The sequence below is a fragment of the Grammomys surdaster genome, unplaced genomic scaffold (genome assembly GCF_004785775.1).
Source record: "Grammomys surdaster isolate TR1022 unplaced genomic scaffold, NIH_TR_1.0 63, whole genome shotgun sequence".
NCBI lineage: Eukaryota > Metazoa > Chordata > Mammalia > Rodentia > Muridae > Grammomys > Grammomys surdaster.
The window spans coordinates 11499372-11517057 of NW_021604565.1; the positions used below are offsets into that span (position 1 = coordinate 11499372).

General features: G+C 42.1%; 2 protein-coding genes and 2 non-coding genes across 7 annotated transcripts in view; 1 reads left to right on the forward strand and 3 right to left on the reverse strand.

The window, feature by feature from the left end:
- Positions 1–9008, forward strand: part of Matn2 (matrilin 2) — a 120932-nt gene extending 111924 nt beyond the window's left edge. For 2 of the 3 annotated variants that reach the window (XM_028765747.1, XM_028765763.1), the window contains 7 exons: positions 29–151; positions 2250–2663; positions 5146–5298; positions 6541–6612; positions 6920–7051; positions 7367–7465; positions 8229–9008. In XM_028765747.1, coding sequence (XP_028621580.1) covers positions 29–151; positions 2250–2663; positions 5146–5298; positions 6541–6612; positions 6920–7051; positions 7367–7465; positions 8229–8284 — 1049 coding nt within the window. In that variant the 3' untranslated portion in view covers positions 8285–9008. The remainder of the gene's footprint in view (positions 1–28; positions 152–2249; positions 2664–5145; positions 5299–6540; positions 6613–6919; positions 7052–7366; positions 7466–8228) is intronic. The other variant, XM_028765754.1, reaches the window with a different exon arrangement.
- Positions 9009–10888: 1880 nt separating this feature from the next.
- LOC114621963 lies at positions 10889–11014 on the reverse strand. Its single transcript, XR_003711507.1, has one exon. It is a non-coding gene; the product is annotated as a small nucleolar RNA SNORA28 (small nucleolar RNA).
- A 986-nt stretch (positions 11015–12000) lies between these two features.
- On the reverse strand, positions 12001–14853 carry Rpl30 (ribosomal protein L30). Of its 2 annotated transcripts, XM_028766263.1 has the most exons (5): positions 14774–14853; positions 14614–14666; positions 14223–14368; positions 12868–12998; positions 12001–12103 (listed from the first exon to the last, which is right to left on the reverse strand). In XM_028766263.1, exons 2-5 carry the CDS (start codon positions 14632–14634, stop codon positions 12054–12056), a joined length of 348 nt encoding a protein of 115 aa, XP_028622096.1. In that variant the 5' UTR covers positions 14635–14666; positions 14774–14853; the 3' UTR covers positions 12001–12053. The 2 variants fall into 2 exon arrangements, with proteins under 2 accessions (XP_028622096.1, XP_028622090.1); XM_028766257.1 differs by having other exon boundaries at positions 12003–12103; positions 14614–14787.
- Positions 12281–12412, reverse strand: LOC114621958. The gene has a single exon (XR_003711506.1). It is a non-coding gene; the product is annotated as a small nucleolar RNA SNORA72 (small nucleolar RNA).
- Positions 14854–17686: the final 2833 nt, after the last annotated feature.

Consider the following 17686-nt stretch of genomic DNA (forward strand, 5'->3'; position numbering starts at 1 on the left):
GTGGTTCATCTCCCCACGTTTTCCCCAGGGAAGGATGTCTGCAAGTCAACCGAGCATGGCTGTGAGCATACCTGTGTGAACAATGGGAATTCCTATCTGTGCAGGTGCTCAGAGGGCTTTGTCCTAGCTGAGGATGGAAGGCGCTGCAAGCGTAAGTGACCAGAACCGGCCTGCTGCTTCCATTTGGTTTTGGAGCAATGGCTTTTTGGAGCATTTTCTGGCAGTAGACCCCTTAGACCTCCGTCTCCCATAAACATAGATGTGTATGTAGACAGCAGCAACACCAGCCAGAATGGCATTGATTTAGTAGATAGTACATACAATGGCTGGTTCTGTTCTGTAAGCAAAGAGTGTATACAGGGAGTGGCTTGTACATTTACTCCAGTACCCCTGACATCTGCTGGGGAGCCATATGCATGACATCTGAGTCTTTTCTGATTTCCTTTCTATGATGAATCAATAGACTGAGTAGTGAGGACAAGCATTTAATGAAGAAAGAGAACCCCTGGGGCTGGAGAGTTAGCTCAGGGGTTACAAACACTATCTGTTCTTTCAAAGGACCTGGGTTCAATTCCCAACATCCAATATGGCAGCTCACAGCTGTCTGTGGGTCCAGCTCCAGAAGATCTGAGGCATATACATGAGGCACTCATACACATAAAACAAAATACAATTTAAAAAAAGAGTGAGAACTCAACCCCCAACTGCCATACACACACACACACACACACACACACACACACACACACACACACACACGGGAGCACTCGCATTAGCATTTTCTGCTGGCCAGGCATAGAAGTATTCTTGCATATGTATGTCTTTACTTGCTTTATTATTGTACTTCACTTTGAAAGATTAGACAGCTGCTCAATCTATATAAAAGAGAATATTATAATAACATACTGTAGACTGTTTGAAATGAGGTCATCCATTTGGAATCGGTACAATTCTCTTATGCAGCCCTACATACAGAGTCTCTTAACATCTGAATTGCCTGTGTATTTATGTAAAGCTTTTCTTTTTATTGTTAACCATCTAAGTTTCCCAAAAGGCTTTTTTCTTTAAAGTTACATTTTTAAGTCTTAATAGGTCAGTAGGATACTTATACATGTGCTACCAAATAGATACTACCGAGTTCTCTATTCTGTCAGTAATAATAAATAGAACACCTATTGTGTGCCAAACATTATGGGTCCAAACGTAAAAACCACTTAGTATCTACTGAAGGAGAATTCAGACTAGGAGAGAAAGACACATTGTTAATTAATTATCACATGAATACAGCATAGGACACATTGGATTTAAGCAAAATGGTATTAGACATTTTGTGTTAGTCATTATCATAATCCTGTGTCCACTGCCTTGCACAAAACAGATACCCAATACATTGATCTCAGTTGAATAAATTAATGTGTTAGGGTTTGCAGAGAGTAGCTGACACAGCTGGGTTACTGTGTAAGCTTCTTGGAAAAGGTAATGGCTGAGGAGAAACTAAACATCTTCTACTGTCAGTCAAAACATTAGCACTGTGTATCTCAGCCTCCCACAACAAAGCCAAAGGAACAACCGTGGTCTAGCCTAATACAGTGGTTCTCAACCTATGGGTCATGACTCCTTTGGGGGTTGGCAGAGCTTTGCAATTCATAGCAGTAGCAAAATTACAGTTATGAAAATAATTTTGGCCGTGCAGTGGTGGCACACGCCTTTAATCCCAGCACTTGGGAGGCAGAAGCAGGTGAATTTCTGAGTTCAAGGCCCGACTGGTCTATAGAGTGAGTTCCAGGACAGCCAGGGCTATACAGAGAAACCCTGTCTCAAAAAAAAAAAAAAAGAATAAAAAATAAATAAATATAAATAAATAAAACTTTATGGTTGGGGTCACATTAAGAAGGTTGAGGACCACTGGTCTAATCCTTTACCGCACTCTGTGTACAGTAAAGGCCTTGGTGCCAGTAATCAGTGTGTGATTTCCTTTACAATATGTGTAGATTGTATAGCTTAGCTAGGAAAATTACTGCTATTAATAATTTGTAACTCAAACATAAAAGTGTATCTGGAAAAACTAGTATTTGTGATATCCCCCACTTGTCTATCCTGTGTGCTAGCTGAAGAACAAACAAACAAACAACAACAACAAAGCTCTCTAAATTCACCTATGCCTCCTACTGAAGCATGCTTTTTTATACTTTGTATATACATGATCTCTAACTTTTTAACCCTGTTAACCTTTCCTTTCATTACTGTAGGATGTACTGAAGGCCCAATTGACCTAGTCTTTGTGATTGATGGATCCAAGAGCCTTGGAGAAGAGAATTTTGAGATTGTGAAGCATTTTGTCACTGGGATCATAGATTCCTTGGCAGTTTCCCCCAAAGCTGCTCGTGTGGGGCTGCTGCAGTATTCCACACAGGTCCGCACAGAGTTTACTCTGAAGGGCTTCAGCTCAGCCAAGGACATGAAGAAAGCCGTGGCCCACATGAAATACATGGGCAAAGGCTCTATGACTGGGCTAGCCCTCAAACACATGTTTGAGAGAAGTTTTACTCAAGTAGAAGGGGCCAGGCCCCTCTCCACACGGGTGCCCAGAGTAGCCATTGTGTTCACCGACGGACGGGCTCAGGATGATGTCTCCGAATGGGCCAGCAAAGCCAAGGCCAATGGTAAAATGGGATGGAGTTGTGGTTTATATTACTCAAAGTTTGGATCCCTTAAATTCACAGCTGGTCTTAGGAATCAGAGCGAGCAATCAGTAATTGCTGGCTAAGCCATTAAAAATACACCTTGGCAATACTGCCACCTACAGGCCATAATGGGGCCCTAGAGATGCTAAATAAAATGCTCCTCACAGCCTGGGTAATAGGATTTTCAGCCTAGCCAAGTATGTGACTTTCAGTAAAGACAATCACCTCAGCAGGTGTTTCAATGCCCTGGTGGTATGTTTCCTCCAGAGTCACCTGAAGAATTTTTTTTTAAAAGATGAATTTCTGGTGGCAACTTTACTGACACAAGTATACTTTTAAAATTTATTTTTATGTTCATGTGTTGGTGTTTTGCCTACATGTATTAAGACATCACCCCTGCCCCAAGACTTTTTTAAAAAATGGAGAAGAAAGGAGAGAGGAGGAAGGGATGGAGCACGGGGGGGGGGGGGGGGCAAGATTCTCTTTCTAGCTCAGGTTGGCCTGAAACACACTGTGTAGCACAGAATATCTTCAAACTTTTTTCCTCAGCCTCCCTAGTACTTAGAGTACAAGCCAACACATGAATAGAGTTTTGGTCAAGCCTTTAAGTGAATACTCTGAAGACATGAAATCTTTAGATAGAGACCTGTGTTGGCAGAAACCTGGCTTTTGAAAAGAACAAAGCTGGGTGGGTCCAGCTTTGGGTGGGTAAGTTCCTAATGTTGCATAAAGCTCAATCGATTCTCTGGGGGTTTCCTGACTGTGTATTCTGCAGGGTGGGTCTGAAGGGTGACTTTATTTGCATAGATAGGGAAGAGTGAGGCCTTTGATGGATATTATAGCCAGTTCCTGATGGTTATATATGAGTTTCCTCTGGTGAGATGAGAAGACATATGCTCATATGGTCATAAAGCAGTCTGCTTCCAGCCAAACTCCTTCAAGTGCTGAAGGCACACTGCTAAGAATGAACACAGTCCCACTGGAGAATTTGTGCCTAAATGGGCCAGGTGCATAGATGATTGACATCTGCTCAGTCTATAAAAACAGGGGTGTACTCTGAGTTCTACTGGCAAACCCCATCCTCCCTCACAGAACAGCTGATAGTTTCCTAACAGTTTATTTTTTAATCAAAGAGTCCATTTTATAGACTTTTCTTACCCCAATGTTCAATCTTTCCCTGCCCAAGAGTGAGGGAACCATTAGAGGTGTCTATCCCTGGGATCATCTGAGTAGTTTGTAAAACTGGTTGTTCACTCTAGACTAGCTTGCTAGAGCTCAAGTATAACCCATAAGCCCTGCTAGCCTGTATTCTTAAAAAGCACTAGGGAAGACTCTCTTCCTCCCAAAACAGTGATTAGCCTTTTATTACACTCATTGGAACTAGCCCACTTTACACCTCCACATGCAAACTGCTTCAGATTACCCAAAGGCAGCTAGTGGAAGCAGATATTTAGTTCTTGAATCATCTAGGCTTATCCAAAATGACGTTCTCTTAATGAATTCAGTTTCTCTGGGTATGGCTACTATGACCTTGAACTAGCAGTTTTCCTTTTGGAGGAAACTGTCTGCAAGGTTTCTGGCTCCCAAATAGTCTGAGCTCAACTGTTGTCAACACAGACTCAGAACAAGGTGTCACCCCTGGCCACTGGCTTTAAGGGGCATTCCATAATGCACTCTTAAACCTCTAGTCTAATGGTTTGGCCAGAATAAGAAACCAGTGTTGAAAATTGTTGGAAGCCGAGCAGAGCTCAATTGCTTATTTCTCTTTCAAATGAGGGAATGAAGTCTACAGACTAAATTTAGAGAAGGTTTTAACTTCATATCCCCCTTTGAAATCTCAGGAAGATATTTTAACTTTCTTCTTCATCCTAACTGGGAATTCCAGTAGTCTGCAGACTCACTTCTTAGCTTTTCCTTTCTGTCCGAGACAATGCCTCAAGCCACCAAGAGAGGTGAGCAGAAGGCAGATCCACTTGATCCCAAGACAGCTAGGATTCTTCTCATTTCCTTTTGAGGTTAAATCATCCAAGCACTCAGAAGGCTGAGGCAGGGGGATAACAGCCCAGGCTCCAGGCCAGCCTTAGCTATACGGTAAGGGCCTATTTTGTTTATAAACTAATGTTATAAATTAACTTGCCTAGAATTTTCCCAGAAAACTCCATTTTACCAAGCTGTGAGACTTTTTCCTACTGTCCAGAGGCCAATTCAGGAGAAAGCTGCACACTATGTTACTTGACCCTCTCAAGAGTTAATAAATCTGTGCCTTAACTGTCTACCCCCTTCTAAAAGCTGCATCTCTAGGATCCTTTGTTGATAGGTCCAAAATAAAAATGCTAGAAACTATATAGGGGTTGTTGGTATAGATGCTTCAAAACCACAACTTAATATCTTACTTTGGGCACAGCACAATGTCCAGACCATGGGAAGGCAATGGTATCTTATTCTAATTTCTGGCGCTTAGGTATCACTATGTATGCTGTTGGGGTAGGAAAAGCCATTGAGGAAGAACTACAGGAGATTGCCTCTGAGCCCACTGACAAGCATCTCTTCTACGCAGAAGACTTCAGCACGATGGGTGAAATCAGTGAGAAGCTGAAGCAAGGCATCTGTGAAGGTATTGATTGTACAATGTGCCTAGGGTAGACCTTAGCCTCTGGGCAGCATGGCCAGTGGAGAAAAATCCTCAAGCCATTTCTTCAGAGCTCAGAAAAATGCCTCCCTGCTGACCAAGACAAGTGATACCTAAAGACACTGAATGGAGAGGGGAAGACAAACGTGAGAGCTCCCATGTCTTGCTGTACCAAACAGCATACTAAACATTTTTTTTGTATGAGTGTTCTATGTGCATGTACTACTACATGCCAGAAGAGGGCATCAGATCCCATTCCAGATGGTTGTGAATCACTATGTAGTTGCTGGGAATTGAACTCAGGACCTCTGGAAGAGCAGCCAGTGCTCTTAACTACTGAGCCATCTCTCCAGCCCCCATTCTAAATGTTTTAATATACTAGTCTTAACTCTCACCAAACCCTAGAGAAGCTTAAGCAAGGAGCCATCACTAAAGAAACCAAAACATAGCTGGGCGGTGGTGGCACATGCCTTTAATCTCAGCACTTGGGCGGCAGAGACAGGCGGATTTCTGAGTTCGAGGCCAGCCTGGTCTACAGAGTGAGTTCCAGGACAGCCAGGGCTACACGGAGAAACTCTGTCTCGAAAAATCAAAAAAAAAAAAAAAAAAAAAAGAAACCAAAACATAAGTACTACTTCAGGAAATTTGTAAAGGAATGCCTGTCCTTGTGGGCTCACTGTTAGACACCTAAAGGGTACCTTCCTGCAGGGACTTCTACTTCTAGAATGACTATCCTTTAGATGGCAGACATTTAATATACTTTTCTCCAGTTCACTAATTAATCCAGTTATGTTTACATATAGTGCCTATTTTGCCTTTTAGTCACATTTTGGGTTCAGATTCCTTTAAGACCCAATTTAAATAATGCCTTATTCCTCTAAAGCAAAGAACTCTGGAGTGGAGTTCCAAGGAGAAAGCCTTCCAGATTCCCAAGGGTAGAGCATGCTTTGCTTTGTGGCTTTCATTCCTAGTGAAATGTCTCAGGTAGGTAGGGCTGCAGTGATTATACTGGGTCTTTTTAACAACGTCAACCTTTTTTTTTAACATCACCTTCCTGAAATGGCATGGGCATTCTTTAGATGTAATTTCTCTTCCGGAGAGAACTACTCTAACATAGTCAAAGATCATAATAGCCAACTGCTTTTCTGAATCCTTGGTGTTACCAAATAACACCAACAGACCCATGTGTGAAACTATTGCTCCCTTTGGCCATCTCTTTCCATTCAGCTCTAGAAGACTCTGATGGAAGACAGGACTCACCAGCCGGGGATCTGCCAAGGCAGGTCCACCAGTCAACAGGTGAGTCTTAAGGCACTGTGGTCAGTCTTACTTGGGGCTTCTGTCCCAGTTCCTCTGTAGTCATAAGTTGTAAAGTGATAGTTAAGATTTAAATGTCACCTAGGGCCCTTTTCTGACAGACAGGAAAACTTCACTGTCCCTTAAGCCATAGTTGGTAGCTACCATCTCTGCCAAGTCCTTCTGTCACAGTATGTCTCAAAGCAAAGCTCCACACCAAAGTCAGGAATACCAAACACCTTGCTTCAGCTGGTGGCTGCTTTAGACAGTAATGTGAAACAGATTTGAATACAGTTTTTTCTCTTCACAGAATCTGAGCCAGTCACTATAAGTATCAGAGACCTACTTTCCTGTTCTAATTTTGCAGTGCAACATAGGTACCTGTTTGAAGACAATCTTCCACGGTCTACACAAAAACTTTTCCACTCAACGAAATCCTCAGGTAATTCCAAGAGAACAATCACTAGGTAAGGTGCAGCAGCCTTTGAGTTTGCTCAGACTTAGATTTTAAAACTGGGAAAGAGGAAATTAACTTAAGTGCAGTAACTAAAAACTAAAGTAAAGCAGTAGCCCTGTGACCCTCAAGTACACTGCCTCCCAGTGTTTGAAGCCAACAAAGCCTTTCCCACAGTTCACTTCCCTGGATGTGGATGCATAGAAAAGACTTTATGGTTTCCTGTGTACTGATCAGTTCCATTATTGTCTGGAAAGTGTGGTGAAAGACTCTGAGGCGAACTCTTTTCATCTGCTTTCTCAGGAAACCCTTTGGAAGAAAACCAGGACCAATGCAAATGTGAAAACCTCATACTGTTCCAGAATCTTGCAAATGAAGAAGTAAGAAAACTAACCCAACGCTATATCCTTTTCCAGTCAGATGCTCTGTTGTTGAAAATATGTAATCTCAACTGGTTTTTTTGCCCTGCCTTTGATCATTGAGTTACTGGATAAAAAAACACATTCATTATGAGCCTGCATCAGCACTAGAGCTGGGCAGATACACACCTCAGTGTCAGCCAGTCCATAGGGAAAGTCAATAGGGAAATGCTTAATTCTGAACTACTCCTGTGCCAACAGGCTTACATAAGAACACAGCAACTCTCCAATAAGGGGGTGGGGTAATACTGGTCCTCCATGTGGACTAAGTCTTCCTGATGGTAGATACACAGATAAAGCTGGACTCACGTCATGGGCAGATGAGGATTAAGTGGCTTAGAGGGAAGACAAGCATTAACACTGCAGCCTCTTCCTGTCCCCTTCCCCCACTCCCCAGTTTTTAGCCTCACCATTACTTAGGAACTCACCCCCATGCCAGTCCTCTGAAGTCACACTTCACAACACTGGCTAACTAATTATAAACATTGGTGTGGATAAGTTTTTTTTTTTAATCATAAAGAAAAGTAAATTCAAATTATCTGGCTTTGATGTTTTGAAAATGAGCTTAGCATGAACTAGTCTTAAAGGTATGTTAATTACTATAAATGTACAAGGGTTTTTTTTAAATACTAGACAGCTTGATTTCAATCCTAAAGGTTTTTGTTCTGGGAACTTTTATTAGTTAAATTGTACTTGGTTGTAAGCTAAAACAGGTATTCCAGACTCTTCCTTAATTTGAGATTTACTAGAAGAAATGACTCAAAGAATGGAAGCTTTGGAAAATCGCCTAAGATACAGATGAAGACTAGAAGTGCTTTTATGTATATTTGTACACCATCATAAAAAGGATTTTGACAAAGGTAGTGGAGCCTGAAAGCTCACACCATAAGTAGATCTATAAGCTGTAAAGCAAAATACAACCAGTACAGAAGACACTGGATTGCTTGACTGCTGGACAAGAGAAAATGGAGACATTGAGGTGTCTAAATTCAATGGGGGTGGGGGAAGGAATCCCCAATTCTGAGTTTCTCATGAGAATAAATAAGCTGTGCAGTGTTCCATGATGGGCTGTGGACATGACTTCTGCCTCAACACTGAAACTGTTCATTTGACAACTCAAGTATCTGATTCAGCAGAAAACTGACTCCACAAATTGCTAATTTTTTTTTGTACTGGAATTTACCTTGATGTGTATATGGACATGTGCCATAAGGACCTATGTTCTGTAATAAATTGAATTTCTACACAATATTAAAATTCACCACTCCAGAAGAGTGTTGAGTCAACTTCCTAGTTTAACTTTGAGAAGGGCTCATGCTATTTGCTGGTTGTGACTCAGGCTGCCTCAAACCCCCAATCCTCCTGTGGCCACCTTCAGAGAACTGGGAACCAGGCCCATGCCACCAAGCATGACTCACTGTAAGTATAAACTCTGTATACATGAAAAAAGCCAATATATATAATCATGGAAAAGCAAGTTTACATCTTGTGTATTTTTTCATTTTTTAAAAAAACTCATCAGCTCAGCAAACGCACTGACTTGTGATGGTTATTAATGTGGAAATACAGGTCCTTGCATACTGCTATGGCGTACAAAACTGGCAGGCTCTGGAAAGACTTTAACTATAGCAGCTGCCATTTGAGATCAAAGCAAATAGTCTTAACATATACAAGGGGGACCAGGAGAGAATGTCACTAGTGCATGAAAGCAAGTTAGGAATAGCCTAACCATCAGAACTGATTCACCATGTAGTCTGTATCACAGAAATACTAAACGTTTACAGAAATGTCCAATATCCATGGTGAAGCCCAAAACTAAGATAATTTTTTTTAAAGTAGGATCCCAAGTATCCTCAGCTGGCCTCAAACTCACTATGTAACTGAGGATAGCCTTAAACTCTTGATCCTCTTGAGTGTTGAGGACTGCAGTCACACACCGTCACACCTGGTCTACCTGGTGCCGAGGATTGAACCTAGGGATTCATGCGGGTCAGGAAAGCACTGAGGCACATTCCAGCCCTCAGATCAATGACAGTTTAGGAAATGGGCAGACATATCTCCTTGAGTTCAAAGCCAGCCTGATCTATATACGGAGACTCTGACATCTAGCATTCTGGCAATTCTACGAATTAACATATACACAATTATCTATGCAACGATATATTAATATGCACATTAAGTGCAAGAAATGACTTCACTTCAATAATGCACTTAGCAAGAAGTAGCAGCTTTACAGAAGACAGACAAGCCACTGGATTTTAGAATATGAACCTTTTATACTCACAATACTGTAATTAAATTTATACTGATACTTCAAGTGCTTTGATTGGCATGTTCTCCCAAAGGGTAGCTGGGTGGGAGAACACTTACCAGGCTTCACGCTCAACTGCATGATTGTTTCTAGAGGACGCTTTGACTCAAAATAGATGTGCCCATTGGAAAGCATTAATTTGGATGGCACAAAGACTGAGGTATAAAGCACAGGGCTTGAAGTTGGCTGTTCTTTGTTCAACCTCCCTCTAGCTACACAAAACCATACCTACCCATCTCCTTGATGTCACATACAATACACAAGCCTGCAACCAATCCATGACATTATAGATTAGGGACTAGACAGTGCCTGCTCCTGGGTTCCCACATCAGGCAGGTGAGCTGTCACCAGCAACTCCAGCTATAAACCATCAAATGTCCTCATCAGGCGTGCATACTCACACTCAGATATGGTAAGTAAAAAGTTTGTCTTTAAAAAACAAACAAAACCCTCACAGGGCTGGGGAGGTGAGATGGCTCAGCAGCTAAGAGCACTGGCCGCTCTTCCAGAAGAGTCAGGTTCAACTTCCAAACATCCATATGGCAGCTCACAACTGCCCGTAACTCCAGAATCAGAGCATCGGACACCTTCACACAGACATGCACAGGCAAAACACAAGCGCATATAAAATAACCTTTCAAAATAATTAAGCTTGTCCAAGTCTTTCTTATCAGCCTTTTGTTTTATTTCATAATTGACACTAACCTCTTGAAGCCTGCATGTCCCCTGTAATGTGACAGTACTCTTGGCATAATGATGAGCACATACACGTCTAGCAAGTCTCAAAACATGTTTTGTATACAATTTTTTTTTGGTGGGTTAAGTGCACTTGCTGATAGCAACTATCTGTGACTCGGTTCCTGGGGACCTAAGGGCAGCACTTGGTCTCTTTGGGCACTAGGCATACACATGGTGCACTTAAATGCACGTAGGCAAAACAAATACAGATAAATAAATCTGTGCTGGAGGGATGGCTCAGCAATTAAGTGCACTTGTTTGTGCAGCTGACCCAGGATCTAGGGAATCCAATGCCCTCTATCTCCCACATTCTACAGCTAACTCCATTCATTACTAGCCAATTCTTTTTCCTTAAACACTGTTTGAGCCTATACAACGGCTTGTCTCGTAAAGAAGAGAACACCGGAATAGGTTACACTTTCTTGCTATAGCAAGCTCAAATTGTGTCAGACAGTTTTGTTCATCAGCCACAGAGTGTTGCTTGCAGTTAACATACTCCACTCCCAGCCAGTAGAGCTGTGAATTCTATTCAGCTAGCTGGAGTCCCCTGCACATTTAAAATGCCACTTTTTACCATCCCAGATTTGGGACAGTGACCTCTTCCCCTCAGTAACAGCATAATGGCACTTCTCACAGATACTGCATGAACCGCAGCAGAGTAAGGTATGTTTCCTATCATCTAGCTTTAAACTTCCCTCTGCATTTTAAACCCTTCTTGCAAACACAATGACTACACAAAAAGTATGTATACATTTAAAAAAATTATACCATATTATCACTACCTACAAAAAACAATCTAAATGCCTATAGCCAAGCCACAACACAGAAACTCCTTATATCTTAAGAAAATAAGTAGAAAATAGTTAATTTGAAAAGGAAAATCACTCAAAATAACATACAAAGTCCACAGCTTTAGTCCATCACAAATCTTGGTACACTAATGCCTCTCAAACATATCCAAAAATACAATGCAAACACCCTGAGACTAGCCTTTCTTTACAAGGAGCTGGGGCTTAGAGGCAAAGCTCTTTTTGTGCAAGCTTGAGGACTGAAGCTGAACCTCCAGCACCCATGTAAAAAAAAATGGTGGGTGCCAGCCTGCAATTCTATCATGTCACTCAGGGTGTCTGGAGATTCCCCAGAGGTAGACGGCTAGACTAGCTGGCATTGCCAAACTAAAGGTTTAAGTGAGAGACCTTGCCTCCGTATATAAAAGTGATAAAAACATCGAATGTCCTTTTGATTAAATATTAGATATTATTATACCAAAACAAATGTGTATTTCAATATTGGAAATATACACTTGGAAACACCCCTGTTCCACGAATTTTGCATAGTGATACAGTGTACAATCTTTTAACAAAACAAAACCCCAGCAAAATGGAAACCAGTAGTATAACTTTTCACCCAAGTCTTGCCTGTGGTTTCAAGAAAGCCAATCAATAGGAAGAAAACCCAAAGAGACACCGTGTTTTTTCAAAAGGAGCTCTGGCAAAGTTTTATTAAAGGAAAACTTTCTTGTTCACTTCTCACCAGTCTGCTCTGGCATGCTTCTAATAATATCAGAATCACCTGGAAAATACAAGGGTTACAAGTCATTTAACGGCAACTGAAGTTATAGAATTCCCCTACATGTTCCTTAGGTAACAAGACTGATTAGCACTATGTGCCAACAGTTGTTGGTTGTCATTCTTAAAACCTCAGCCATCCTATGATCACACAGCTCATACACATAATCAATCAGACTTGGCTTGTCACCAGCATTTAGAAAACCAGACCAAGGTAAAGAACTGGGTCTGGGGACACATGCATGGTCTTACTATAGCGAATGTCTAGCCTGTCCTGATTATCACAGAATCAGAACAGCGAGAATATTCGCAATGTTCTATATGGCAACTAAAATTTCTAAGCTCAAAACACAAGACAATGTGTATTTGCAGGCATTCACCACAAACCATTTGTTCCCGAGCAACAAAGAGATTACTTCTGATCTCGCCTAGTGTTTTCACCTTCTACCAAACTTTTCTTCCCACAGGGGTGGGGTGTGGTAAGAGAGGGAGAAGAGGGACAAAGAGCTTCACTGTGTTGCCCCAGTTGTCATGGCTAGATTAGCCTCACTTCATTAAACAAAATTTATCACATCAAAGTTAAAAAATATCTTATTTACAGAAAATCCAACTACAATGTACTGACATGCATTATCAATTCTCTGGAAAATAAGATTATAGCATATCTCTTTCAATATTAAAGTTCTAATGGTCTCAACTCAGGAACCAAAGCCACTGTCCAATAAGAAGCACTTATGTTAGAAAAAATACATAATTTTAAAAGCATACCTGGGTCAATAATAGCCAGTGTGCATACTCTGTAGTATTTTCCACAAGCTGTGCCCAGTTCAATATTATTGCCACTGTAGTGATGGACACCAGTTTTAGCCAACATGGCATAGTATTCTATTTCAGATTTCCTTGGGGAACAACAACAAAAAGTCAGATAAAATCCCATACCAAGGCACTGACAGGCTTTTTTTAAACCAGTAACTAAATCACCTCCACTTCTTCTAGCTGTCCTAATTATCATAGATCCCGCACTGTATTCATGTTTCAATTTACTAGATAAAATTAAAATGTGCAAGCTACTTAAAAACCAAAGGAAAGTTGTTAGAGAACTAGAAGAGGGTCTAACAGACATAGCAGTGGCCTGGAGATGGAGTCCACTGAGAGCTGGCACCACTCCTAAGAAAGTTCAGTCCCCAGCATTCACACCAGCTGTCTCACAATTCCAGCTCCAGGAGAATCTACCTCCCATGTCAATAACAGGTATTACGTACTCCACTTTAATGAAGAAACTAAGGCAAATAATAGGAAGGTAGAGTGGAACAGGAATTGGAGGGTCAGAAACCTAAAAAAAGTCATCTTAAACCACCTACTACATACTGAACACTACACACGGACTGTGGCACTATTACTCAGATAGACCCTTCGGTGCCAGGTTAGGGTACAAATGCTTAAGATTATCAGCAGAGCTCCAAGTGCTGACAGAGATGAATCTGAAGCCCAGCCTGGAACCACTGAGTCTGAGCTTGTAATTTAATCATGAATGTCTACACTGCTACTATAAATTGAAAAATACAATCCAACGCCCCTCAACTGAAAAGGTTTAAAGTAAGACCAAACATTCCAAACTCTACCAGTAAGTATAGACATCCTACATAAAAGACTGAAAAGGTGTACAACTGCCACAGGAAAATCAAGGGGCTTATACTACACAAGCTTCTGTAGCTTACTTAAAATACTATTAGGTTCAAGTTAAAATAGTTAATCAAGAATAAAGATACGTTTAGAAAATTTGGCCCTGCTAAATATTTGATTTTATGATACTTTCACCTCCATAATTTTTCTAAACTAAAACAGGCACATGCAATGGAGTCTTAACACTTCAAACCTACAAAGACAATCAAAAAATAGGGATGCATAAGATACGTGGGAAAAGCCTCCGTCCTTCCCTGAACCTGCGTGTTATCATTTGTACGTCTCCTGTCACACACTGTGCTTCAAAGGTACATTTACAGAAGACACACACAAAACAAGGTCCAAACATCAGGAAGCAACCATCACTAATTATTCTCCCAATGCTGGATAGTGCACAATGAACTTACAATAGGCCACACACATTCAGGGTCCTTCATTACCTCAAAGCTGGGCAGTTGTTGGCGAGGATAACCAACTTCGCTTTGCCTTGTCTGATCATCTTCAGAGTCTGTTTGTACCCCAGCACGTACTTTCCACTTTTCATAACAAGCTGGAGCCTAGAGTTGATCGACTCCAGAGACTTTTTCTACAATGCAAACATTTGAGACTTGAAAACCACTTGTAGTCATCTCAAAACCAAATTCAGTTCCAGATTTCTGGAATTGAACCCTTTAATGATGTCTGCGAAGTCACAAAGAGCCTCTTGGATTTACTTTGAGGCCCTGAAACGTCAGCGGCCTGCTGTGCACCCAGTGTGCGCAGATCTATCCGCCCCGGCCCAGACCCAACTCTCCACGTGAATCGGCTTCCGGGCCGGTCCGCTTCACTCACCGTCTTCTTTGCGGCCACCATCTTCCTGCCTTAGGTGCGAGACAGCCCCCAATCTAGCATATACAAATGACAGAAGAGAGGATTATGATCCGGAGCGCCAAACACCAACCAGCAGAGCTCCCCGAACCGTCTAATCGCCTACCCAGCAGAGCTCACTCACCAAGAGCAGCCGCCAAGATGGCCGGGGAGCGAGAAAGGAAGGAGTTCCCACAATGCAAAGCTCTTCTAGGCGGACAGAGAATCATGGGACCGGAAGCGGAAGCAGAAACAGAGCCCAGTCACAAGCGGAAGTTGGGAGAGCGGACTGCAGCAGGTGGTTGCTATGGGGACCGCGTTGAAACGGAGGCTGGGCTGCTGCGTGGGCTGGGCTGCAGCTTACGGTTTTCGACTTTGTGTTCTGCTGCTGCCGGCTGAGACCGCGGAGAACGGGAGCCCGATAGGAGCTGGCGACGACGGCCGAGGGCCCCATATGTGAGGCGGCAGCGACCAGGGTCTGGCCTCTGCTGGGCTGGTCTCCGCCTGATGTTGCTTCCGGCATGCTCCGGGCGGACCCAGACGTCGCTTTACCTGCGACTGCCCACCACGAGCGGAAGCATCTCTGTCCAGCCGCAGATCCGCCTGCTTGCCGCTCCGTGGGACGGACACACACACACACACACACACACACACACACACACACTCCCCTCTCGTGGCGGTTTCATACCGCGTACTTGGGAGCCGACTTTGCACAGGGACCACAATTAAAAAAAAAAAAATCTGCCGAGCAGTGGTGGCGCACGCCCTTAATCCCAGCACTTGCGAGGCAGAGACGGGGATTTCTGAGTTCGAGGCCAGCCTGGTCTACAGAGTGAGTTCCAGGACAGCCAGGGCTACACAGAGAAACCCTGTCTCGAAAAAAAAAAATCTAGACTCGGTGAGGTGGCTGAGCGGGTAAATGCGGTTGCCGCTAAGCAGATTAATGAGTTCCAAACCACGTGGTGGAAGGGGGGGTACCTACTCCAGCAGGTTGTTCTCTGACCTGCGCTTGGATACACACATACGTATACAGAAGTAAATAAGTCACAATACGAATACTTTTAAAATCATTTTGCTACAAAACTTGGAACGTTATATAAATGTAGCATTCAAGAAAAAAAAATTACTGGAAGCCTCCATTATTTACGCACTAACACCAACAAAAACCCGGGGCTGTTGAGATTGTTCAGTGCTTGCCTTGCAAAGCGTGAGGACCTGGATTCTATGCCTAAACACCCCCGCTCCCAAAAAAGTTCTGGCATGGCTGTGAACGCTTATAATTCCATTTCTGGAACAACCCCAAGGCTAGCTAGCTAGACAACCTGTAAGCTCCAGTTCTCAGTGAGAGATCCTGTGAAAAATAAGGTGGACAACCACCGAGTAAGCACACCAGAAATTGACCTGTGACCTCTGCCCAACTGCACAAGCACCTGTGCCACCAAACTTATATAAGCATAGGAAAGTAAAACCAGGTTAGTAAGTAAGCTGTATGGTGGGTTACTTTGCCATGGAAGTTAGGAGAGGGAAGAACAACCCTGCTTCCCCTTAATAAAAATAATTTTTAAAACATCCATGGTCTCCTGGCGGTGGTGGCACATGCCTTTAATCCCAGCACTTGGGAGGCAGAGACAGGCAGAGTTCTGAGTTCGAGGCCAGCCTGGTCTACAGAGTGAGTTCCAGGACAGCCAGGGCTACACAGAGAAACCCTGTCTCGAAAAACAAAACAAAACAAAAAATCCATCATGGTCGAAGTGGCCTATGCCTATAATCCCACCTGGGGCAGGCAATCTGTGTGAGTTGATCTTTGAAAAAAAAAAAAAAAAGTCCTAAACTAAAACACACACACCCTATGAGATAGTAACCTTGTTGTTCTCAAATTTTTACAGCTAATGTATTACAGAAGTATGAAAAGAATCAGGCCTGTAAATTAGGTAATTTTTTTAAAGTATATTCAACTGTTTCAGCCCATTTTAATGTGAATTTGACCAAACAGTAGTGTTCCATTACCATACTATTTACTTAAAATTTAGGCATAAAGTTCTTAAGATGGTACAAATCCAGATATTTTTCTTCTATTAGTCCAGTTTTGTAAACATACTAATCTTTAAATGAACTTTTTTTTTGGGGGGGGGGGTTTGGAACTCACTCTGTAGACCAGGCTAGCCTCGAATTCTCGAACTCAGAAATCCGCCTGTCTCTGCCTCCCAAGTGCTGGGATTAAAGGCGTGCGCCACCACCGCCCGGCGATATAGAACTCTTAAGTTAAAATAACTTCCAAGTTGTGTTTGGTCATGGTATTTTATCACAGAAAAAAATTCTAAGACATCACTTTTGTCCATAAAACCACTAGTGTATATATATTTTTTCCTTCAAAATAATCAGAATTACTAGATTTCCATTATAGAAAATCAAAGTTCTTTAAGTAACTTTCCTGAAACCTCATTTCCTGTACTCACCATAAGGAGAGAATCACTTTTTTTGCAGATATCTTAACTACAGTATGGTGAAATCCAATGAAACATTTTTAGAAAACTCAGCTGACCAGATTTGGCCTGCGATGGAAGATTACTGCTATCATGTCTTTTATTTTCAGATTAATTTCAGTGAAACATCTGCTGATAGGTAAGTAGGGCAAATGCAAAAAGGTATCATCAGCTTCTGGATACAGGTGGAGTGTATACAGGCATTCATTGGGAGTCAGCATTCTGTTACTTTAAAAAATATCCATACGAGCCAGGTGGTGGCAGCACAAGCCTTTCTGCTGTAAGTTCCAGGACAGTCAGGATGCACAAAGAAACCCTGTCTTGAAAAAACAAATCTCCATACTAAAACCCATGAAATTTGTGTTCTTTATGAGGATTTTACTATCCAGATGTTATTACTCCTGAATGCATCTTGGTGTCTAGCATTTCATTGTGATTTTAAAAAGAATAACATAATTACAAGAGAAGGAAATTAACACAAGACTCTTCATTGTTTTTCCTTCACCAAAATTGCCATTTCAAGCTTCTGAAAAACCAAACCAAACACAGGCACCTATATTCATGGTGTCTCCTGG

Bases quoted from the DNA above. Each gene is read 5' to 3' on its own strand.
- Rpl30 (XM_028766263.1), bottom strand. From the start codon at position 14,634: ATGGTGGCCGCAAAGAAGACG. The intron at 14,369-14,613 runs GTGAGTGAAGCG...TTTGCATTGTAG, and splicing joins TGGTGGCCGCAAAGAAGACG to AAAAAGTCTCTGGAGTCGAT. The intron at 12,104-12,867 runs GTATGCTTTTAA...TGTATTTTCCAG, and splicing joins ACTGGCTATTATTGACCCAG to GTGATTCTGATATTATTAGA.